The 25705-nt window shown below is 39.6% G+C and overlaps 2 protein-coding genes across 11 annotated transcripts in view; one reads left to right on the forward strand and one right to left on the reverse strand.

The window, feature by feature from the left end:
- The window catches only part of CACNA1C (calcium voltage-gated channel subunit alpha1 C), a 489480-nt gene that overhangs the window by 450659 nt on the left and 13116 nt on the right, over window positions 1-25705 (reverse strand). The gene's annotated exons all lie outside the window — the stretch shown is intronic.
- The window catches only part of DCP1B (decapping mRNA 1B), a 46705-nt gene continuing 46464 nt past the window's right edge, over window positions 25465-25705 (forward strand). Inside the window, exon 1 of the mRNA XM_063318479.1 lies at window positions 25465-25664. Within this exon, the coding sequence (XP_063174549.1) occupies window positions 25500-25664 (165 nt within the window). The 5' untranslated portion in view covers window positions 25465-25499. The remainder of the gene's footprint in view (window positions 25665-25705) is intronic.

Raw genomic sequence — 25705 nt, forward strand, 5'->3', positions numbered from 1 at the left:
TCTTCCCATCTTTGCTTAAACATGCAGGCAAACAAAATAAAACAAATAAACAACCCTAAAATCTTTACTTACTACTTCCACATGTTCTGAAGGAGTTATTTATATTTCCTTAACATAAATAGTTAAGAGTTCAGTTATTTTATAATGCCATAGATGTGTATACCAGCTTATGAGCTCCATGTTTAAGAGCTCCATGAGACAAGAATGACCAAGATAAGCTCCCAACACACACACACAAGAAGAAGAAACTAACAAACCAACCAAAAAAAAAACACCACCACCACAACAAAAACCATCAAAAAAACCCCAAAAAACCAACAACAATAAAAAAGAAGGCAATTTTTTTTTTTTAATCTAAAAGAAATGCATCACAAGAAGTAAGCTTTCCAGATCAGGTTTAATATCCTCTTTGATTTAGGGTGAGAGTAAGCAAGAACTACAGGAAGACCGCCTTTTGCTGGAACTTAAAATAGTAATAGTCTTACACTGAGACAAAAATTTGCTTTCTCACCAGCTGATCAAGACTACACTATTCTGCAAAGTAACAAATTAGGTGGGTTTCAGAATAGGTTACATCAGAGGCTAAGGCTGTTTGAGCTGTTATTCATAACTCACCCTTCTTCAGAGCACCATGGAATTTTTCAGTCTTTATTTAATTTCCTCTTTCACGCTATGGTAAGAAAAACTAATCATTTTTTAATTTCAAAAAAAAAAAAAAAAGGAAAGTTCATGCCAATTACACATATAGCAAGCATATGCAATTGCATCACTCCATTCCTTGCCATTATCCCTCCTTCCTGACCTGTTCTCCTCACTTTTCTGCCTTGTTTTCTTAAATCAGAAAAAAACAGGAGTTGTAAAGAACTCAGGCCTTGATCCTGATCCAGAATTTTGGACATTAAACCAATAAATGGATAAAATACAATAATACTTATCATAAGTAATCTTATAAATTGGGAAAACAGAATAAATGTCTGACCCGATGTCCACAAGCAACAAGCTGTAAAGATAACAGAAGAGGTCACACTTCCCCCTTTTTTCTCTGATTGCCTTTTCAGGAGATGTCCTTTGTATCTCATTTACTTGTGTTTCCATGAGAAAATCTGAGTCTTCTGACATAAGGAGACAACTGTGTGAGTAAAAGCAAGATGAATATTTCAGATCTAGCTCCTTAATGACTAAATCCCTGAAGAAGTCTCTCTATCCAGTTCCTTAGTTTCTTGTTCTAGACTTCCATAGCAAAACAAAGGCAGGCTCTTTACCACAGAGACATGTGACAATGGTCATAAACTAAAACACAGGATGGTCCAACTTGACATAAAGAAAACGGTTTTTCACCCTGAGAGCTCTCAGGCACTGGAGCAAGTTTCTCAGAAGGGCATCTGAGAAAATTATGCATTTGGAGATATTCAAAGTCAACTGGACAAAACCTAAAGCAACCTGGTCCCTGTTTCAAGCAGGAGTTGGAGTAGGTGACCTCCTGAGGTCCCTTCCAACATAAGCTGTTTTGTTTCCAAGACTGAAATGCCACAATTTTTATGAGACACTGCTGGTGTTTCTTTTATTGTAATCAGTATAAAATGTCTATTGATATACTGCAATTATGAAACAAGAATAGGTGAAACAAAACTGTTCATTCACTTTGAGCTGTACTTTACCATCTTCCTTTAGTCTGGAGGGTACTTCTCATGCGTCAAAGGGACACAAAAAGCTCAAGATCTTACTCAGTTCCATCTGTATCATCATAATGCTAAAGGCTTGATCATTCTGTTATTTAACTGAGTAACTGTTGGACAGAAACAAGGATTCTAAATTTTTTTCCTCTTCAGTCTCGTAGGAGAGTCTCTGACTTTTACAATTACTGTATCATCTGCTGCCATCTCCTGAAGAAACACAGTTTGAACTTTGGAGGAAGGCAAAAAAATGGAGGTATGGACATTCTAAGCTTTCTACTGGTCAGTGCTGCCTGTCAATCCCAAAGGAAACGTGTAGTCTGCAAGTTCTAGGCTGGTAGAGTTAGAGAATGTAGAATATGAATATTTAAATAATTAAGAGTATTACAGCCCTCTGATTCCATTTCTCCTCCATTCAAGTCTGTAGTGTTTATGGCAATTGCTACCATGCACAACAGGAGCTGCTGGTTTTCACTGCAGCCTGAGGAAGGAACTCTTATCAGCAGAAGCACAACAGTGGAGCTTATGCAGTATATAGCAGAGCAAATTCACAGTACATGGGCTGCACAAAGAGTACCTGATTTAATAAGACATGTGGCTGTTGTTCTAACATGAATAGGCACAGACTTGTGCCCAGGGGATGGACTGACAGATTCATGTTTTGAATATCTGTATTTAGCTGTACATTACTATACTGCTGTTTCGCAGCCTAACTGATGTTTAGACTTGAAAGACATCAATTAATTGAAGAAGGAAGAAACTAGAAAGGAAATTCTGTTCTCAAAATAAAACAGGTTGATAGAAGAAGAATGCTACAGAGAAAACAAACAAACAAACAAACAAAAAATCCTGCTTAGCCCAGCAACTCAAAGACATGACAGTAAGATCATCCTGTCCACAGCCTGAAATGACTCTGTATCTATACTTACACAAGTCTTCCTTTTTGTGCTACTCTAGTGTATCAGATAGCTTCAGTTTACCAGAAATAAAACTACAGAAATAGATTTATAACCATATATAAACAATTTTTTCTTCTGTGCTCCTCCAGTTTTAAAAAATCATTATAAAATCATACGGCTATTTTTAAACTAGATTTTTGCAGCTTAACTGGCCTAGCATATCAAAACAATGTAGTCATCAAGAGAGTTACAAAGATAGAGGAACAAGCACACTATGAAAGAATGGCAGATGGTATTATTGTCAAAATGGAAACGGGCTCATGGTCAAGTCTAATCATTCATTGAAAGCTACATCATGCCTGAACTTTCACACAGGAAGAGCACATGGCTTAAACATGTTCAGTGAATCTATTTTACAAATATTCTACTGGCGAATAACAATCAGAATCCAGACATGCTCCCCAGTGCATGGGAAATCCCCATACTTTTCAGGAGAAGTAAATAAATGTATTTGCTAAGACCAAACCTATTTCCAGTGAAGCTGTTGAATCTGACAAGATCTCATATAAGAATTATACTGATGCAGGTCAATCAGTTTTACCAAAGTACTCCCAACTTACATTATTATAAATGAGATCAGGATGCCGTTTAGTCTTCAATGGAAGTAAAATCTAACCCATAAAGATGCATCTGCACGTCAGTATTCAGCAAAATGGAAGTGATGAATCACACTCTTGCCCTAAGAGTGACACAAAGGAGCAATCAGCTTGAGCTGATGTTCTGGCAGTAGTTAAGAATATACTCGTGACTCCCCATGCTCTACGTTTCTCAGTCCTTGAGATGAAGCTCCTATAGTCTGCAGCAGCATCAAATACAGTCACTGACAATATTCAGAGTGCCTTGCATCCAAAAAACTTTGGAGCACACAGAAATTGTTTAAAAATAATTTTACTAGTCACAAAGATAGAATTGACATTTGAGTTAAAGCTTCATTTTGAATTAACACCACACCATACTTTGAGACTGGAATTGAAAAATGCCATGTGAAATTATTTAGCTATTGTAAGAATTTTGTCAGAATATAATTATAAGAACAGGAAATTATCTTGGTCCTCTAAACTTTACTAAAAGATTCAGTGAGTTCTACAATGACCATAAATTGTTGAGCTATCAGATGTATGTTAAGAGTTACAGAAAGGTAGCATACTAGGCAGCACAGTGAAACCCAAAGCATATAGTTTTGTTGGCTCAGTACTTATTCCAGGAGAAGAATGCAGTCGCTCATTAGCTTTACTACATCTGGTGTCACCCTGAATTCTACCTGAAGTCTCATTCGATTAATAACTATGACTGATTTTGCTTATTTAGCAAGAGTTCAATTCCCAGTAATATGGCAAGCAGGACTTAAAACTGGACTTAAAAGCTGGACTACTCTAGAGTACAGAACCAAATTATAATGCTTACATAGCATTTTTAGTTCTTTAAAGCATTGAAAAGCATGGGCTAATTAATCTTTGGAGCATCTATGAAGACAGAGAATAAGATCTTGTTCTTTACGCTCGGATTCAACCAGACTAAATTGCAAAGATCTTGGAAACTTTGCTTGTAGCAAAACCATACTTATGGAGGTAAGATCAAATGTAATTTCAAATAAAGCAAGGGTATGCGGTCAATTATGTGTTAGGAAATAAAAAGACGAGTAGGTGGCTGCCTAGCAGTATTCTTACATGCTAACATTCCTCTCTCTATCCATAAATACCTCTGAGAATAAACGTTAAACGGACCCTCACAGAAGAGTATACAGAAGAGTATATTCCTTCATCTCTGTAGTTAAAAAAAAAATTGTGTGTTTTTTAAAAGAAGACTTAAGTTCTATATCAGCTTCCACCTGCTTTTTGTTTTTCTTCCTATACTTAGTGCTCTAGTATACAATAAATATTCTTTTCTTAATAGATAAACCAATACAGTTAGAACTATTCGGTTGTTGAAAGGCAAAATGAATGGTAGACTACAGGGAGTCAAGAGTAAGGGGTAAAAGGTAAATCACAATTTACTTCCAATTAATTTTCTGTTTCCTGTCAGCCGTGACTAAAGGGTACTGGCCATCATTTCCAAGCTGGTGGAGCCAGATGGTGTGATGTGATACAGTTAATATTAACGGTTGCATGCTGCCTTCTCTTGACTAATCGAGAGTGCTGCTTCACACTTTTTTGGGGGAGAAGGGTGCGAGCCAAGGAGATCCGTCATTCTGAGGAAACGTGAAGTAGGAATTTCTCTTTGTTCAGACAGGCTTTGTTTTCTATAGTTGGTAACAAAAGTTTTAGGGAGACTTTTTTTCCTCAAATTTTTTTTTTGAGAGTGTTGTCCCAGTACTGGGAATATTTTCAAATATTGAAGAATGTGGAGCAAAACTCCACATCAAAACACATTCAAATTTTTGATTTGGAGATGTGGATAATTGCTGTGAGGGCACTTCTTTCCCCCCCAAGTGTGCTCTAGGATAGTATTTGAAAAGTCAAAGCAGTAACTCACAACAGTTACTCATTTTACTCCCTATCACAGTTTAGCATTTTACAAAGAACGTAGAAGAGTTTGTTTCATTGAGCTGAGAAATACCACAGTATATTACATTCTTTGCCTGAGACTTAAAATAAAAACAAAGGATACTTTTTTACTCTTTCGCTCCCATCAATATATGATTTCTCAAATCCGGAAGCATTTCCAAACGACCCAAATTTGGATACACTTTTGATACTGGAGCACTAATGATTGCCACCACCCTAATATCAGTTGGGCCACGCCCTGCAGTATTTGACATTCATTCAGGTAAAATGTTAATTAACCTAAATAGTGACTTCAAATCAATAATGACTTCAGGATTCCACATATCGTTGCTTTTCATTTTTAGTAAGGATGGATTTTGAAAGTCTATGGGATGGATTTTGAAAAGTCTATGTAATCTTCTCACAGGCAAATAAGGAAACTTTTGATCCTAAATAATCCAGTTTCTAATTTTAATCTATTCTAGAACACATTTTCATCCTAATTTATAGCACTTTGTCGCTGATAGATGGGAATCCCGTCTTTTCATAGTAAGCAAAATTATCTTTCTAATATCACTTGCCTCTGTTTTAATTTGAAGGATCTAATTTCTGTGGTGTATGTTCTGATAATCAGTATATTTTCATCTTTAAAAAACAGTAATTCAACTATTTGTCTTTGCAACCTCTAAAAAATACAAAATCTTTCTTTTTTCTTTATAACATTTAGTAACAAAAACACTCCAAAACCTAGACTGGAAGAAAATATTTTCAGCTAAATTACACTATCAAATTTCATGCAATTTCTATTAATAATATAAACTAAAATCTGGTTTTGTTTTTCATACTGAAGTGGTACATCTGATCTTCTCAGGCACAAATGCTATTTTTAAATAAAAAACTGCTTCTATAAATATTTCAGCTTTAAACACTCATAATTCAGTTTTTCTTTTTTTACATCTAGAACTGCAGCAGGGCCTTGAAGAGGTTAAACAACGACAAAAAAAGAACATCCACATAATGACTGCTAGTAGCATTTCCCCATGTTCAAAGCAGACTGTCCATAATTTAGAGGACAAGACAAGGTCACTAATAAACATCAGTGAACTGTGTCTGCTTTTGCAAGATCCACATAAAAATAGTGCATCCCTAGGAACACAAAACAGACATAGTAGATTGGTTGAATTCACATCAGAACACACATAAACACAAAAAACTAATCATCTTTTGATGATCAGCAACAGGCTCTGACTCAATTATTTTGCAACACTAGCAGCCCTGTCCTTTGTATAGGGTTAAAAAAAAAAGGAAAAAAAGTTGTTTTGTGACTTTAAACAATTAGAGCTAATGCTAGAGCCAAATTCAGCTCATCATAGACAAAAGTAAAAGACAGCATTTGAACTATTATGGTTTGCACATCTGGCAGAATTGAACCTGAAAAACTACACCGCACATCACAAATGTGTCACAAATTGAATTATTGTCTCCCACCAGAAAGCACGCATACAAAGATGTTTTCCATCACCTCATTTCTTCTGAATGTAAGAAGTGATTCCAGGAGGGACTGTGGGTACCACTTACCTGCAGCTATCTGTGTCAAAGAATATCTACCAAAGCAAAACGCACTCTGCGCTCTCCTAAGTAAACTATCTTCAGCTCTGAAAGGAAAAAACACCTACCAAGTGAACCAAGCCATGAGTTATAAGGTGGGGGAAAACCACTGGGTAATCATGAACTCACCAAGTAAAATGTCAGCCTACGAAGGGCCAACATCTGGAAGTTGCTACAAGTGGTACATAAAGGTGCTCCTGAATCATCTACTGTCATAATAACAAAACATTGAGGAAGACAGTGTGGTCATCCTTAATATCCAAGTGACAACAACTGTTAATCACAGAAAGATCAATGACCTGTGAATTACTCAAGAACTTTGTTATTACAGATACTTTCTCTTATCCAGTAGCTTACTAAACACATGAAAACTGTTCAAGTTCCAAAGGATATGCCAGAGTATACCTTAAAATACACTTTATTTGAATAAAAGAGATCTACCAGCTGTCCCTTTTTCCCCCCACCCAAAAAAAAAAATGCATGACATATTTTATTTTTGTTTCATCAGTACTTGGCACTATTTAAGGTGTCATAATGCATTGCATCTTCTGCATACTTTCTTCTTAGTTTTTCATTGTTATCCCTATTTAACTTTCTGGGTTCAGATGACATTTTAAGTACCATAAAGAAAGACAATTTCTTCCTTAATATCGGTTTCAAGACATATCTTGGCTTAGCCAAGCTATCATGTCCTCCACCCTTTACTTCACAGCCATCACATACAGTTAGTAAGGATGTTTGTACTGACATCTCTCTGTCTTTCCCTTCCATCTGTGAGGCACTGTGGAAGCTAGTGTGTTCCCAGCTGAGGGTGGGAGGGAGTAGATTTGTAAGTGCAGGGTAATTTATTATTGAAACTTGCAGAAAGTGAAAGAAACACTTGACATCTCCTTGCTAACTTCTAGTTGTACCTCTGCCTAGGTATATTCCTGCCCCTCCTCTCCCCCCAGAAAAAACATTTAGCCTCTTGTAACACTATGAATCAAATTGATCTTTCTCTCTCCTCTATGAACTGTGTTCCTCCCCTGGAAGATTCTGGTCTCCATGTTTCACAGGGAAAGACAGCAACAGGGAGACACAGTTACAAGAATGAAACCTGATCATGGCATGCATGTGGCTTTCTATAACTACACCTAAGCTTCACATGAGGACATGAAGTCTTCCTGCTAACCTCAGGCAGAAAAGGTCTGACTTGCAATAAAAGTTTTATGGATTTTTGGCAGTAATGAAAGACCTGGGAGAACATAAAGCTGCAAACAGTTTTAATCTTCAGGTAAATTTTCTCATGACAGGACGCAGTGTGCATCACGATTTCTTTGTATTACTTTTCCCAACCACCCACCACTTCATCTCACTCTCCAAGACTGAATTTTGACTTATCTGTTTCATATATTTTGCTAATACCATACAGGCATTTGAATAAACAGTGACAGGGGAAAGCTACATGCAAGTAGGCCTCCCTTCCTCAGATTAGAAAACTAACGATCAGAAAAAAGATTTGTCAGGAAAGTAACATACATCCTAAAAACCTCTGAAGAAGCCTGAGGATGATGTGGGAAAAATAGCGTCCCTGTAGACGCCACTAATTCACTGACATCTCAATGAGGGAAACTGCATCATTTACATGCAGTACTGGCAATATTTTTACTGGTAAACTTCCTGAATACTGGAAATATTTTTGAAAAAAAATTCTCATTATTTCATCACTAGCAGAAAACTGTCCAAACTGATGATGTATTAGGTCTCTTCAGAGATACTGCATTAATATAGGCAAATTCTTGGTTGTAAAGAGGTTAATAACTTCACCAAACTACATGAGATAAAGAACTACCGAGCTGTGCATAAGAAATAAAAGGTGGAAGAAATTACAAATGAAGAATGATGCTGATCATCATAATAAGAATGAAAAGCAGAAGGTAAACAAACAGTATCAGCGTTGACTTTTTAAACCTATTGCTAAAAGATGCAGGCCTATGACTAAAATGCATTAAAGATTTTTCCACATGCAAATTTTTGCTTGATAATGTCCATTTAATTTGCAGTCAATGGACTCTTTATTTAAAGAAAGGGCACCAAGGGAATCCTCTCTTAGGAGCTATCCAGAATTATTTCCAAGTTAGTCTGTGTGTTGACAGGTGCTTTTCTAGACAACAAGATGTCACAGGTGTTTACAGTTTTCCACTAAGCAGGCCAAAATGACAGAAGTAAATATCTAAAATACTTGTTGATTCAATGACCAGGCACCTGGGCAGGACATGCAGAGCACTACCTACAAAGAAATGTGCGAGTAAAAAAAAAATTATAGATTCTTGTCACTAAACAAGATTTTGTGACTGTGCAAGTAACAATAAGAGAACTAATTCAGAACTTATTGAAGTCATGAGTCACATTGACTTCAGCAGATAATGCATCAGTCCTAAACAAAGATGGAACTACTAAGTTTTTCCTAAGGATCCTTTCAGAAGGAAGAGCTGCAGCTTCAAAGGTTAACAGGAAGAACTTGGTAAACTATTTCATCTCTAACCTCAAAGGTATCTTGCCTCTTCACTCACATCAACCAATTGAAGCCTTTTACCCCCTATTTTTACTTAAAAATAAGATGAATATAGTATTTCTGCACCCCATTGAGATAATATTTGTGAAGTTATTTGAGATTTTGTAATGGAAGAACTGAAAATCCATATTAGTACACATGAACTATGGTGTCACTAAATGGCACCCTGTAATTTGATTTTAATTTTAAAATAGCCCTCTTCTAGACAACATAAGTCCAAAGCAACACTATCACAAGACATTCTTTTCAGTTTTTGATAGCAAAGTTTTAACTGTATGGAAGCAGTTAAACTCAGGTTGCAGGTTGAATTTATTCTGCAAGTTTCTGGAAAAAAAAATTAGTCATCTCTAAGACAAAGTTAAGAAGTGCTTTTCCCTGCAATATTCAAAAATTCATGCACCAGGAATTCCCAGAGAAAATGGGTAATAAATGCTTCAGAGCTAGGACTTGTAATCTGACAAGAAAAATTGCTCAGATTTCAAGGCCTTCTGTCATGTACATGACTTGAATCTTGTCAAATTAAGGTTCCATAAAAGAATTGTGGCTTCCATACGCTCAGTATGGAAAAAGAACAAGCTATAGGGCCAGAAACATCCCAGACCACAAGAGTCACTGACCTCAAAAGCTAGACTAGAACACCACACCTGGATCTCTAGCATCCTCTGCTCAGAGAGAACAGCTTCCACACGCTCTGCAGGTGTAGTCTCTTTTTTCTTTCCAGGACTGACATAACAGTAAGATCACCTACACTTGTTATGAGTTACTCCTGTTTTTCAAATGGCAAAATAAGGGCTATGAACAGAAATGTTTCAGCTGTTTTAATAAACTGTGCAGCAATACCATGTATATTTAAATTGGGGGTGGGTGAAACTGTGTTTCAGGAGGCGCATAACAGGAAAATTATATCCAAAAGGCTGTGAAAGAAACAATAATTAAGCCTGACTGAGTAACCTTGTAATTCTGTTTCCATGGAGTTATGTCTTACAATATTTAAGTTATGTTCAAGTACTACTTTCTGACAGGACCACTGGAATACCTTACTTCTGTGATACTGATATATCTTCTTTACCTTTGGAACCAAAGGACTGAGTAAAGAGTCATATTTACAGTAAAATCTCTGCCCCTAGGAAGAAGGCACATCTCTATACTGAAGCAACCTAGTGTTACTTTAGCTCCAGGCAGGAGTCACAGTCTTTGCTGATGGACAACTGGGCAAGAGTATAGAAGCATAGAAGCACAGAATGGTTAGAGCTGGAAGGGACCTTAAAGATCACCTAGTTCCACCCTCCTGCCATGGGCAAGGACACCTCCCATCAGACCAAGTTGCTCAAAGCCCCATCCAACCTGGCCTTCAACACCTCCAGGGATGGGGCATCCACAGCTTCTCTGGGAAACCCGTGCCAGTGTCTCACCACACTCAAAGAATTTCTTCCTAATATCTAATCTAAATCTAGCCTTTCCCAGCTTAAAACCATTACCCCTCATCCTGTCGCTACACTCCCTGGTAAAGAGTCACTCCCCATCTCTCTTGCAGGCCCCCATTAAGTACTGGAAGGCCGCTATAAGGTCTCCCTGGAGCCTTCTCTTTTCCAGGCCAAACAACCCCAACTCTCCCAGCCTGTCTTCACAGGAGAGGTGCTCCAGCCCTCTCATCATCTTTGTGACCCTCCTCTGGATTGCTCCAACAGTTCCATGTCCTTCTTATGTTGGGGGACTCAGAGCAGTCTGAACACAGTTATTTTTAAACTATGTCATGGCCATTTGGAGATAGCCATCTTACGATTTCTTACTCCAGACCAAAATGTAATCCTTCTTCATAAGCAAGAACTTGTTGATGGTCCAATGAAAGTGACTAATGAAAATGAATTTTCCTTCAAATATAGTGGGACAAAGACTGTTCTTGCATTTACATCTCTAGCAGAATGTCTTGACAGCCAAATTAATTAAAAGTTGAAAAAAAATTGGTAATTTGCTGTTTGGGAGACAAAACTCAACTTTTACAATCATCCTGCAGCTGCAGACTATCTGCTCTTCTTCTGGGACACTAAATACCTCTATAAGCCTAGGCCTTCAATGATCAAATTATTCAGTCTTATTTTGCACTAATCTGCTGTTTTCCTTGTCCTTTGGCAGAACAAGGACATTTCCAACTTTTTGACAGTACCTTCATGAATGTCCTAGTCTCAAAAAGGGGAAAAACCTCAACTATATGAAAAGCAGGAAATACTTCCAATCATGAATCTGTGTATATAGATGATGTACAGTAAGAATACAGATAATGCTGTTCTGCTTTTATAAATTGTTGCACTTTCATGTTTTTAACATAACAAGGAATATATTTCAATTACAAGGTTAAATATCTTGAGATTTAATATTCAGTGCAAGAAAGTGTTACAAGATATGGCTGTGTTGTGTACACTGTGAAATTAGTAAATTTTGTTCATGAAGCTTTATATCCTTTCAAACATGCAATAGCTTGCACTATATCATGTCCTAATTTAATCTCTAAGTTTATAACATGTATGTGTATAGTTGACTTATTTTCCCACAAGACAATTTTCTAGTGTTCTGGACAGTCATAAACTTCAGGTTTCAAATCATAAAAACATTTCCCCCCTTATTTGCTTCCCTTTATTTCATTTAGGATGAGAAAGCAAAGCAAACCGATCATTTTCATAATGCATTCCTTTTTCCTCATACAACACATGAAATAATATCTTAAAAATCAAACATTTGCATAAGAACTTGCACATGACCAGAAAACCCTTTTCTAATTCAGTTTGACAAAGGTTACTAACTGCTCTGAACAGATGCATATAACAGGACATTCAAATACATGTACAACATTTCTTGGACTACTATGTGGAAAAAAAATTCTTAGTATTTGGTTTCTTGGACCTCTCCCCTCTAACACATATATCCTAACAGCATGCTGTGCCTGATCCAAAAAAGTCATCTTGATGGCTCCTTTTAGTCCACTTCCCTGGAATAATGCCCTCTGATACATGACTCAAAAGTACACGCTGGCCTTCCTGTACTGGGCAACTCAACAGTTGACTACGTACAGTAAAGTCAGTTCACTTCCACAGAACAAACAGAGATACCTGATCTTATTAGCCTTTTTACTCTCCTGAGAATCTTTATGTAATGTTGCATTAGTAGCCTTTACTAAATTAGAAAACCAAAAGGGAAGATAAATCAATATGAATGTACGTTTGCTGATATTGATTTTTCCCCTCATAGTCAGCATGGGAATATTGTGGCTCCTATTAATATAAGGAGTGGGAGAGCTTTAAACGGTTCTGTCTGGATAATTACCCAGTAGTTTTGGAAACTTATTCAAACTTTTTTAGTCTGTAATTTTGAACCAGACATTTCATGAAATTAAATCCTTCCCATGAATAATCACGTTAAGATGTTGATGAAAATTTATTGATGTAGATTATCAATGAGATGACCAGGAGAGGCATTCAACCTGTTACTCGTGAAAAAGGATGAAGGGGTGGGCAATGTGAAGGTCAAGGGCAGCCTAGGCTGCAGCAAATGTGATATTCTGCTGTTCAACATCCTGAAAGAAGTGAGCAAGGTAAATACTGGAATCAGAACTCAGAATTCAGGATATATTTCAGCTTGTTTAGGAATGTTCTGAGTAGGATCCCACAGAAGACTGCCCTGCAGAGCAAAGTGGCCCAGGACAGGTGATTGGTCCCCATGGACCCCCTTTTCAGTGCACAGGGTCAGGCCATTCAGGTAGGCAGTAGTGAAGCAAGCATGGCAGAAAGCTAGCATGGATGAACAGGGAATTCCTATATGAGCTCAAATGCAAAAAAGGCAGCATGAAGACAGTGGAAGCAGGAACAGGCTACCCAGGAGGAATACATAGACATGGCTCAAGAATGCAGGGGTGGAGTCAGGAAAGTTAAATCTCAGAGGGAGCTGGAAATAGTGAGAGATATGAAAGGCAAGAAGGGCTTCTGTAAGCACATTGGTAGCAAAGGGAAGGCCGAGAAGAATGCTGACCCACAGCTCAGTCTGGCTGGAAACTAGTCACAAAGGACACAGATAAGGCTCAGGTACTCAATGCCAGTTTTGCCTTACATTTTTGGGGGGATTTTTTCTTCCTGGTAAGGTTTGTCTTTAGGCCTTCCAGGTTTCTGAGCCCAGTGGCAGCCTGTGGAAGTGGAGCACTTAAGACAGTTGGACATACACAGATCCTTGGAATGACACGAGCTGTATCTGAAGGTGTGGAGAGAGGTGGCCAATGTCACTGCAAGGTCACACTCTCATTTTTGAAGGGTCGTGACTATCAGGGGAGCTTTCTGATGACTGGAAAGACAAAAATCACATCCATCTCCAAAAAGGAGGATGCAGGGAACTGCAGGGCAGACAACCTAACTTCAGTTCCTGGGAAGATTATGGAGTAAGTCATCCCAGAAGCCATATTCAAGCACATGAAGGACAAAAAGGAACAGCCACACTGGATTAACCAAAGGCAAATCAAGCCAGAGCAACCTGACTACCTTTTACGGTGAGATGTGGACAAGGGGAGAGTAATGTGTGTCACTTACCTTGACTTTAGCAAGGCCTTTGACAGCCTCCCATAATATTTTGTAGCCAAACTGTAGAGATGTGGACTGGATAAATAAGAAGGACGAAAGTTTCCCCAGACTGGCATGTTCAGTGTTGTGATCAGCAACGTAAAGTCCTGCTGGTGGCCAACTACTAGTGGCATATGTCAGGTATTGAAATTGGGGCCAATACTGTGTAACACCTTTATTAACAAATCACAATTACCAGAGGGAGAGCATTCTCAGCTAGTTTATGGATTATACCAAACTGGGGGAGAAGTCAATACGCTGGAAGGCAGAGCTGCTATCCAGAGGGACTTCAGCAGGCTGGAGAAACAAACTGAAGGAGCCACATGAAGTTCAACAATGGCAAGTGCAAAATCCCACACCTGGGATGGAAAAATCCTATGCACCAGTAGAGGCTGGGAAGCAGCTTTGCAGAAAAGGACCACGTGTCCTGGTAGACAATAAGCTGAACATGAGCAAGTAGCATGCCCTGGCTGTGAAGGTGGCCAACCACATCCTGGACCTAATTAGCAAGAATGTTGTCAGGAGGTCACAGGGAAGTCATTCTGTGAGACCACAACTGAAGTACCCAGTCGAGTTTTGGGCTATCCAGTAGAAGACATTGGATAAAGTCCAGAGCCTCAAAGAAGATGAAGCGGCTGAAGCACATGACATATGAGGACAGGCTGAGAGAACTGGGCTCTTTAGGCACGAAAAAGAGATGACTAAGGCAGACCTCATTGCTGCCTTGAGGTTTTGAAGGAGAGGACATAGAAAAGTTGGTGCCAGCCTCTTGTCAGAAGTACATAGTGAAAGGAGGAGAGGCAGCAGAGAAGTCACAAAGGAGGAAATTCCAATTAGACATGTGGAAAATAATTTACATTATGAGGGTTGTAAAACACTTGAACAGGTTGCCCAGAAACACTGTGGAATCTCCAATCCTATTGATACTACTTTTGCTTTAAGTCAAAGATCTGTTCAGAGTCACTTTTCTGGAAAAGGCACATTTGGGATTTTTTTTTTCTGTTACTGTAGCAGTTTAAGTACAGTATTCTCATTCACAGAACAAAGACCATATTCCTTAGTACCATAGGACAACCTAAGAATCAATAAAACTACAAACTTAACATGGTTATAATTCTCTCCTAGCATATCAAGATGGATTTGCTATATGAAAGGAAAAACCCATAAATCAAGCCATCTTATTCACTCACACTGAATGCAAATGGAGTCATCATTGATGGGATTAATGCAGATAATCAAATGCTAGAGAAAAATCAAACTTCAGAAAAGCTTTACATTATTTCATTGCTTGACATTTTTAGTGACAAGTGAGCCCCTCTCCCCTTTTAGGCCTGCTTTTCTGTATACAAAAACACATACATATACTACCAAAAGCTCAGACAGAACAGCTTGTTTTTTATATTTTTTGCAAACAGCAATATCAAAGATAGAATGTTAAAAATAGTACCCTACGCCTTTTCCTCCCTCTGTATCCTAAACCACATTTCAAACAGCAGTATCTATTGACATACAGTTACTTTTAGGATAAAATCTAACTGCTATTTATCAGTTGGAATTAATGATACCAAGACATTTGAAAATGTTAGACTGTATCATCTTTCTTGGAACCGTACAGGAGACTTTTACATCTTGTGGCAACTGTTGCCAAGTAGTAAGGAAAATAGATGCTTTCTAGCAGGCTTTATCTTTTCATAAATGCTTCCTCCATCATTACCACATTTGTCTTGATGGTCAACCAACTTCTCCTACAACTCCTAAGTCTATGTCCCTTTCTTCCTTAAGCAGGCATAGAAAAAGCCACTTGTTCTGTATCCCTCGGAAACCACTTAGAGACAGAGACAGAAAATTTACGTGATGCTGTATCTGGTTCCTAATTGCTCAGTGTTGCATGAGGAGAGAGTCTCCATACGTTCTGTTCCGTAACAGCAAACACTTCCAACTAGGTCATGTCACAAGCAGCAATTAAAGTGACCTAAAAAATGGTTGTGGCACAAGGGCAGTTTCCAGTAATGACGGCACACTGTTTACCCATCCTTGTGCTCAGCATTTCCTTCCATTAAAACTTCAAAACACTCCTCTTACTCTCCTTCCAGTTACAAAATCTGCCTGCGTTTTTCTGCTCCAAGATCTACACAACTCTGTCCTTTCCATTTCCTTTTATTCCTAGCAGGTGTTGCATTCTGGCTGCAAGCCTCCTTCAGTTTTGCCCCTGTGCTAATCCTGCCTTCCACTCCTCCATGGCAAGCCTTGTCCCACCTCAGCTCTGCCTCCTGTACTCCATCCTACTCTTCCTGGTTCTTCTGTCCCCTCATCTCATCACCTGTGACTCCACATGCATTCTACTTCCCAGCCTGTATGCTCATGCATTATATCAACAATAACACAATACTATCACTAGTTCTATTCCAATCCTTATTTCTCCTTAATAATCCAATCTATCAAGTTTGCCTGATGCATTTTCTCCCCCCCCCTTTTTTCTTTTCGATTCAGAGATAAAACCAAACATGCTGGCTCTTGCATCAAAAAGGGGAAAAAATCAAATTGATTAGAATAAGGACTAAAGGAGTTAAGATGTTAAAGTCCTGTTTAACAGAATGCATCCTCAGCAAGTTCGCAAATGACACAAACTAGGAGGAGTGGCTGATACACCAGAGTCATGCTGCCATGCAGAGAAACCTTGACAGGCTGAAGAAATGGGTCAACAGGAACCTCATGAAGTTCAACAAGGGAAATACAAAGTCCTGCACCTGGGGAGGAACAACCCCATTCACCAGTATATGCTGGGGAACACCCAGCTGGACAGCAGCTTGGCAGAAAAGGACCTGGGGTCCTGGTGGACATCAAGTTGAACATGAGTCAACAATGCGCCCTGGCTGCAGAGAAGGCAAATAGTATCCTGGGCTGCATTAGGCAAAGTGTTGTCAGCAGGTCAAGGTAGGTGATCCTTCTCCTCTGCTCAGCACTGGTAAGGCCACATCTGGAGTGCTGTTCTAGACTCCTCAGTACAAGAGAGCCATGGACATACTAGAGAGAGTCCAGCAAAGGGCCACAAATATGATTAAGGGTCTGAAGCATCTCTCTGATGAGGAAGGGCTGAGAGAGCTGGGACTGTTCAACCTAGAGATGAGAAGGCTCATGAGAATCTTATCAATATATATAAATACCTGAAGGGACCATGCAAAGAAGACAGAGCCATCTCTTTTCAGTGATGTCCAGTGACAGGACAAGAGGCAAACACAGGAGGTTACTACTGAACAACGGGAAACACTTTTTTTTTTTTTTTTTTTTTTTTTACTGTGAGGGTGACCGGCACAGGCCACCCAAGGAGGTTGTGGTACCTCCCTCATTGGGGTATTGGAGGTCCTGGGCACCCTGCTTTAGGTGGCCCTGCTTGAGGGGGTTGGACATCATGACCTCCAACCTCAACCATTCAGGGATTCTGAGAGCACCATGAAACACATTGTATTATGTGATCTGTTAGTAACTGAGCTCCCTCAGAAGCCATGCAAAACTGTTTCAGAAAGATCTTCCATAAAGTTAAATAGTAAGTTAAGACTAAATAACAGAAGCACCCAAGAAAAATGTCCTGAACCTGTCTTAGTTTTATGTGGTCTTGTTAGGTTTACTACTGCTTAAATAACACAGCAACTTCATTGTAGATCACAAAGCAAGTTCAGATGAAGATCATATTTATAAGATTAATTTAGGATGATAATAAAATTAACATATTTGGGCAAAACAGCGGGAAAAATAAGAGGAAGAAAGAAACTTTGGCCTGTTACTGCTTATGGAAGTTTCTTTGAAAAATCCATGTAGTTCATGTTTCTGTCAAGCAAGGTAATATGCCTGTAAGTTTAACCTCACAGAAGACATAGCACAGCATCACCAGAAAATGACAAAATCAGATTGTAGGAGAGGGACTGCCCAACACCTTCATAGCTCTCAGAATTCACCGGGGGAAACAAATTCACACAAGTGTAATAAACCCAGACTCAGACCTCCCAGACACCACTGGAGGTTTGTGGTGCTAATACCTTTAGTTTCCACTTCAAAATCTCATTCAAAGTGCTTAAATCTTCTATTGGTTGCCTGCTGGAAGGTGCCTTTGCCCAAATCCATCTCTCCTAAAAAACAAGGATAGACTGCATTCATTGTTTCCAAGGGCAACACTTCAATGTTATCAAATTTTATCTTCTGGTGCAGTTACACAAATCTGAGCTCCTTTTTCTACACAGGCTTTTCTTCCCATACCCACAAACCCTACAGCAACACAAATAATAATAAAAATGAAGACACAAAATCAAAATGGAGCCATTTTAAATTTCAGGAAGAAAGTAAGTAATTGCATTTAAAGCATAGAGGTAATTGAGGATCCTTATTGCAACATGCTGCATAACAAAAGAAAAAAGTCAATTTTCAGCCTGAAAGGAAGTCTACTTTAAAAAAAATAATCTCATTGATATCGTTATACCAAAATAGAAAGATCAGGCTATTGTGAGTTAGGTGATCTCACACTGAAAGACATGTACAGTAGGTTTTAAGCTTAACTTTAACTACAGAAGATACATTTGTGAGAACCTTCACAAGCTCTTACCACCTGCAGGAGCAGATATGAAATAGCCGTTAGCATCACAAGAATTTCCCCAGCAATTTTCATGGGCAGCTATCAAAAATACAAAATGTTTGGGGGGTATTTGAGGCTGAAACCCCACTTGGGTTTCTTGCTTGGTTATTTTGACTTTAAGGATCCTTCCTTCCATCATTTATCTGTTGTAGGTCTCTAGAATTCAGTGATGTTACAACACTAACTTCATTCACTCATGCTATGTAGAAAGCTATGAAGTCTTTTATCAGTCTTTAACAAACACCAACATTCTTCATTTAAAAACAAACAAATAACAAAACTCAAGAAGATACTTCTGTCAGCTGAGAAGGCAATAATGAAAATTTTCTTCATAGAGTAACACTGTAACAGCTACAGGTATAATAGTTATTCAGAGTTTGTCCTTACTTCATCAATAAACAAAAAAAAAACCCCAAAACCAAAAAAACCACCACCACCAACAAAAAACCTACCCCAAACTGATTTGAATGTACAGAACTCATTTCCTTAAAAAGACACTTTGGCACCACAGGCACAATGCCCTGTGCACCTCAGCCCAGCCCCCTGACCAGACCCAGCCCGCGTACTCCAGCCTTGCTACCAGCTTTTCTGCAGCAGCAACAGCAGTACATCTTGGTGATGACTCCATTTCCTTAATATGGAAATAGCTCCTATGCCAGGTGAGGTGTAAAAATGAGGTCCTGACTTAATGTAATTATCTAATGGAACTTTTCATATTAGGAATTAATTAAATGAGGCCATCTTCTCTGTAACTAGTTGGAAATAGCTCTTTTACAGCTACAGGTGTTTGATTCTGCCAAATTAAATGGTGATTAACAGAAAGATGTGGTTGGAAAGGTATTATCTTAAATAAGATATAATTACTATTATATCTTATTAACCTATGGAAATAGCAGGAATGCCCTATCCTCATCAGTAGTTTGGTGGTTTGCCTAGCCAAGCAACCACGTAAAGAATGAAGCTGATGGATCAAAACAGCTTATGGCAGTTTATCAGGATAGCAATAAGGTAATGGCTATCAACAATATTTTATTGGTTATAAGCACATACAGTTGTGGTAACAACATTACTGAAGAACTAAAATCTGGACCAAAATGGTTGCCTTCTCATAATAAGATCCAGCATCAATTTTTTTAAACTGTAATTAAAGTAGTACGGGGATGACAGTAAACGAACTTGTAAAGTTAAACCTTATGAGAAATATTCCTGAAGGAAGTCAGTGATTTTTGCTACATGTGATTTTTGCTACATTAAATAAACAAAGAAGGTGAAAAAAAGCTAACAAGTTTTGACAGTATTTTTTCTTTGTTATAGCAGGAAAATCAACAATGTACGTTTAGAACATTACCAGCATTAGGGAGAGACTGGAAGATGTAATCTAGAATATTATTAAGAGATCTGACAGAATCATGCTCACAATTGTAAAGTTATAGAAATCAGGCAAAGTTTATGGATAAAGGTAACACTTTTGTATCTAGAATAACTGGGAATAAATATCCCATGCACAAAAATCTTCCTTCAGTTTATCATTTTCTCATTTCTGCTTTACTGAAAGACAAGACACTGAAATCATATAGTCGCTTAACACATCTAAAATCTAACACTGATAAAAATCAGATTTTTTACTGATTAAATGTATACAAGAAAGATTTTTTTTTCCATATAACACTATAAGTCAATGCAATTATATTGGTAGAGCCTCTCCCTTCCTCCTACTGTAATAGTCTTTTCCTGGTGTTAAAGTATTTTTCCAGCTCAGATCATGCCCTCCAAAAAGTGATTAAAGCTAAATCAGAAAGAATTCTTCACTCCAGAAGAAGAATATCTACATAGAAAGTTAGAAAGAAAAAACTGTATTTCAATTAGTGATAGTAGGGAACTTTCCTTTAGTCCTCCTCCAGCAAGGCCACTGGCAGAAGCTGAGCCTATAAAAAAGGTAACGCTCAGTATCTTGCAAATAAATGTACACTAAAAGAAAAAGTGTAGAGTTACTTACCACCAGAATCACTTAATAAAATGTAACTCAAAGGAAGAAACAGTCTTTTGTAAAAACCCAGGCTCTTACATGCAGAAAAATCCAACATTCAACTGATAATCATAGTAAATTATAGTTAATTATTTCATACACAGTATGTATAATATCAGAATTTCAAAACCAACAATGCCAAAGAATACTATCCCATTCTTGTGTGGACTAACATTTGCAGAAAATCTCAAAACAGTCTCATAAACTTCACCAGGGAGCAACATTACAGCCACACACGTCCATGCTAATAACTTAATGCACTGGAGTTTATTTGGGGACAGGGGGGAGAGCTGTTTTGAATTGGAATGAAAATAACCAGATTTAGTTTTAGTGCAGAGAGAGATTTTTTTAATAACTGCACCAGCTGAAACTATATGGTTTGATCCCATACTCATTAAGGAACCTTTAGCAAGTAATAAATTACTAACAAAAAGACTAAAATTGCTTTAACCATTAGGACTGAAGTTAAGAAATGGTCCAACAGTACAACCAACAATTTCAACTTTTGAGCATGAGGAAAGCACTCTAAAGCTAGCTACTGAGAGCCTGTAATAAATGTGGGCTGAAAAGACTGTACATCTCAACAGTGTCTGGGAAGGCGTGCAGCTAGCTTCCAGCACAAACCACAGGGGCACTGGTCCCCAAGTGGTGAGAGGTACCATACTGCAGAGCTGTGAGCACATCCCCAGCAATATGTGAAGCATGGGTAACCAAGCCTTGTGGGATCATCCTGCCTCCACGAGAGCAACCCAGGAAGCCGGCATGCTGGAAAGCACCACACAAAGATATTCAAGTGGCCCTGGATGGTTTAAGAGTAGATTATTAATGCTGCTTCAGCACCCTTTCCGCTAGCAGGGGCACCAGTGGTGCCACCAGTCAGAGTGAGAAGAAAATTCTGGCAGCATTGGGGAAGGAATAAAAAGGAAAAGGCAACTACCGTGCAATAACAACTCCAAAAGGGCTGGAGATGAGGAAGCGTGGCAAACGAGGTGCTCAACACTACATTTTGTCAAGTGATTCCTGCTGTTTATTAAAAAAACTGCTGCTCAGAGAAAAGACTGAATGAGAACAGGTAGGAAAGCAGTCAGTCGAGGCTGTGATCTCAGCAGCAGTATGAACACTTGTTTTTCCATCAGTTCATTTCCCCAGTCTGTCTGGTTCACACTGTGGCCACAGACACACCTATGCCAGTACAGTGCCAAGGTGCCAGAATGGCAGAACTGAATGGCTGGGACCTGGGACAGGGGTTGCGTACGCCCAGCAGTGCCACCAAATATATTCATATAAAATCATATCCTCAGTGTCGATCATTTGCTGTAGGAGGCATGGCTTAGTCTTTACAAGTGCCATAGATTCTTGAATGTGAAATGAAGGCTTAATATCTGTTTGAACAATCCCTGGGAAAAGGTTTGGCCTAACCATCTTAATCTTTATGATTAATGGAGACCTTAAGAACATCATGCTGTGTGGATTTTGCCTTAAATCAGTCTGGATGTTACCTACACAAAATCCCTTTCATACAGTGTCAAAAGCATAGGTGTGGTGGGTTTTTTTAACAGAATAGTATCCAGGTGGGTGGAAGACAAAAATGTGACATTCTAATTATATACTTCATGAAATTATGACATTTTGAAAGCTAGAAAATTACTTTGTTTCATAAACAAATTACAGAAAAATCATTCTAGCTCTATTTGATAGTTATTATGGACTACTGGATTACTGGCTGTAAGCAAATAACTGCAGTTTAAAGAATCAACCTTTTTAAGCTGTGACATTTTTGCTAAAACGTCACTAACTTTTTAGATGCAGTGAGAATTCACAGTGCTTTTCTTCTTAACAAGATCTTGTTTCATTGGAAAATTTTTAGTCTACTATCAAGTGATCCCATAAAGCAGGGCAGAACTAATGGCTTTATTAAGTACCTTTACTTCAGGCTAAATGGAAGGAGCAATTACATCCCACTTACATAGCAAAACAGCTGGAACCAGCAGAAGCTACCTCACAGTGCAACAGAAAATATAAAAAAGGCCTGATAAGAAGCTTTACAGGTTTACTGACTCAAAACACAGGGCTAGGGAACTGTCTGTCCAGCTATGTTAGAAAGACATCCAGTATTCCAGGAGGGAGGTAGTTCTAAAGAAGCATCCACAAACAGGGCACCAAAAACAGGCAGGCAAAATTTCTGACAGGCCTACTTCAAGATATTTAACCTCACAGTTGGGTTTTCTTGCCTGAAGCTCAAGGAAACAGGACGTTCTACAATCTTCCTATGTCAAGAGAAGGGCACAGGAGACACACTTGAGCCGGTCAGTCTGCCTCTCATATAAGAAATGTGCATGGCTTCAAGTATTGGCTACTACTTGGCCTGAGAAAAGGGGCAACAACAGAAACAAGGTAAGACGTAAAAGTTGAAAGACACCTTATTTCTGCTTGGAACATTTTTTTTCAGTTGGAACAGGGCTGCAATACATCTTCTAAATTCTGTATACTGCTTTCTCCTAGCCGTTAACAGTTATGAGTAACTATTTTCAGTTCAAATGAATAGCCTTTGAAATACAGTTTCTATAACACATTCTTCCTTATGTGACTTTGCAATAGCTCCTCCTCACCACCATCAAAAAAAAAAAAAAGAAAAAAAGCAAGGCACCTTTTTTATAAGTATTATTTTTGGAGGGAGCAAAGGCATTTGGAAATGGAAACTCCAGGATTGGGACTCCAACAGTTTGACACTTCTATGCCTTGGTGACAAGTTGGGACTTTTTGTAAGCAGAAAAATTGCCAAAGAACTGGAGATGAGATGGTAATGAGAAACTCCAGCACATGAGGGGAAATGTGTTTAGGTGTGCCTGGAAACTGGAAATTGAGGACAAACCAACAAAACCAAAAGATTGTGCATCTGTTCACTATTTGAGCAACATGACTTATCTTTCCCACTTACTACTTTTTCTTTTTTTGCCATTCTACTCTGGTAATTTCCAGACCTAGGACAGCAGCTTCCCTTGTCCACCATGAGCCCACGTATCTTCCTTGCTGTTAAAGGATCTGTAAGTCAGATGGAGCTTTTCAATGGAACTGCTTACAGCCATTTTCCTACCATGAGTACACCAAAAACACTTTAAAACTTCTAAACTCTAAAGCTGGGTTTCATTACAGCCCCAACTGAAACAAGGTGGTTTTTGAAAAAGAAGAACTAAGAGTGAAACAGATTATAACAAAAGGGTATGTATAGAGGTTTTCTCTCTCACTATATGCTTGCAGAGCAAGCTGTGGGTCCTTAGTCTTAGTAACGCCATTTTTAGTGTCCTTCTGGGCTACAATGAAACTTGCATATTTTCTCCTGAGTGCCAAAGAACAGTCTCTCTTTCTGTCCTTTCTGGGAGCATGCCCATTCCTAACTCCACTCAAGAGACTCACTGTCTCTACATTTAACACTATGAATTCCCAGCTTGCAGTATCTCGGTTCTCTCCTATCCCTACTTCACACTATGGAAGCTTTTTCCTCTGGGCTTGCTCATTTGCTCTCAGAGCACATGCTGTTGCTCACTCTATCCCACAGGCTCCACCCGGCCTAGAGTGAAAAGGAGGGAAGAAAACAAAATGGCAGTTTTCATCCCCTATGTCCAGCTACTGCCCTTTTAAAAATGTTGTGTCAGGGATATTGCAAACCAACAAGATAGCATCCACTACCTTTGGCTTAGTTCTTCCAGGGTATCCCATTCTCTGAAAGGAAATATATTATCCTGCTGCTTCCATATACAAAAGGTGGTAACTCCTTCCAAAACTGCTACGTCGGCCTGAGGTGATGAAGTAAAAAAAATATGCTCTCGCAGGGGGTTCAGGCTGGATGGTTAGGCAAATCTTTTAAACTAAGTATGTATTGAATTTATCAGCATGCCACATAAAGCTCATATATTTGCTGTAAACTGTTGATATCAATAGACTAATAATAAATATGTCTGTCTGACAGGAAAATATGGTTAAGTAAATTCATGGTCTTGTCCATCTGTTCCTCTGCTGTTTGTATATCTCCATATCATAGTATGCTTTTTTATATTTCAGCTGCTTGTCACATGTATATATATATATATATATGAGAGTTGCATGATGGCTTAGTTTGCTCTTGTGTTCTTTTTCCCTTAAGTTCTATGCAGAAGTCTGTGAGTGTATGCTAGCAAATACAGACTGTGTATACTCATCGATCTGAACCAACCTCTCTTCCTGTTTGAGCGCCGTACGTACATTGCATTGGTGCACATGTGTGAGCACACAGGAAGCCCACACGTCCTGGCAGATACAGGTGCTTACAGATACATGTGATAAAACTTCGCACAGTGCAGTCTCACACGCATGTTTTCTCCACAGGCACACCACTGCGCCAGAATGCTCCCATGCATATGTGGCTTCGGGTCTACCTCGGCCTGTGGCTCCCTGCTCTCCTGAGGCCGTGTATGCTGTGGTGCACATCACACCTTTCCCTGCTTCGTTTAATGGGCATGTGGCGAGGGCCACAGGACTCCCTGCTCCGCACAAGCGCCCGACGAGTTTGGGTGGTTCTCTCAGGCCTGCAGCGGCAGGAAACATGTTGTTCCTCGGGCGCGCAGCTGCCCCTCTGGAAAGGAAGGCAGCCTGCGGCCTCCCCAGTGGCAGCGAGAGACCTGAAAACGACGGCTACCAGCACCGAGGGAAAACCAGCCCGCAGAGGCGGCTGGCTGCCGGAAGAGGAGGCAGGGGGACGCCGGATGGCCCTTCCCGCCGGGGCGGGCCCCGCCAGGCTGCCCCTCAGCTTGCCCCGTCGCCAACGGCAACAATCCTTATCCGGAGGCGCTCGGCGCTCGATTGCGACGCCTGGTCTCCGACTCCCCCGCCCGCTCTCGCTCCGGATGGGCGGGAGCGGGGGGGAGCCGCCACCCTTCCTCTCGGCGCTGGATTAGTTGCGCCTACTAGGAACCAGTGTGTTTGTTGTGGGGAGGCAAAATGGCGGCGGCGGTGGCCGGGGCCGGGGCCGGGGCCGCCCTGCTGGGCAAGGGGCTGGACATCAGCCTGGCGGCGCTGCAGCAGCACGACCCCTACATCAGCAGCATCGTGGACGTGGCCAGCCAGGTGGCGCTCTACACCTTCGGGCACCGCGCCAACGAGTGGGTACGTGCGGCCGCCCCCGCCCCGCACCCGGGAGGGGAGCG

The sequence above is a fragment of the Chroicocephalus ridibundus genome, chromosome 1 (genome assembly GCF_963924245.1).
Source record: "Chroicocephalus ridibundus chromosome 1, bChrRid1.1, whole genome shotgun sequence".
Classification (NCBI taxonomy): domain Eukaryota; kingdom Metazoa; phylum Chordata; class Aves; order Charadriiformes; family Laridae; genus Chroicocephalus; species Chroicocephalus ridibundus.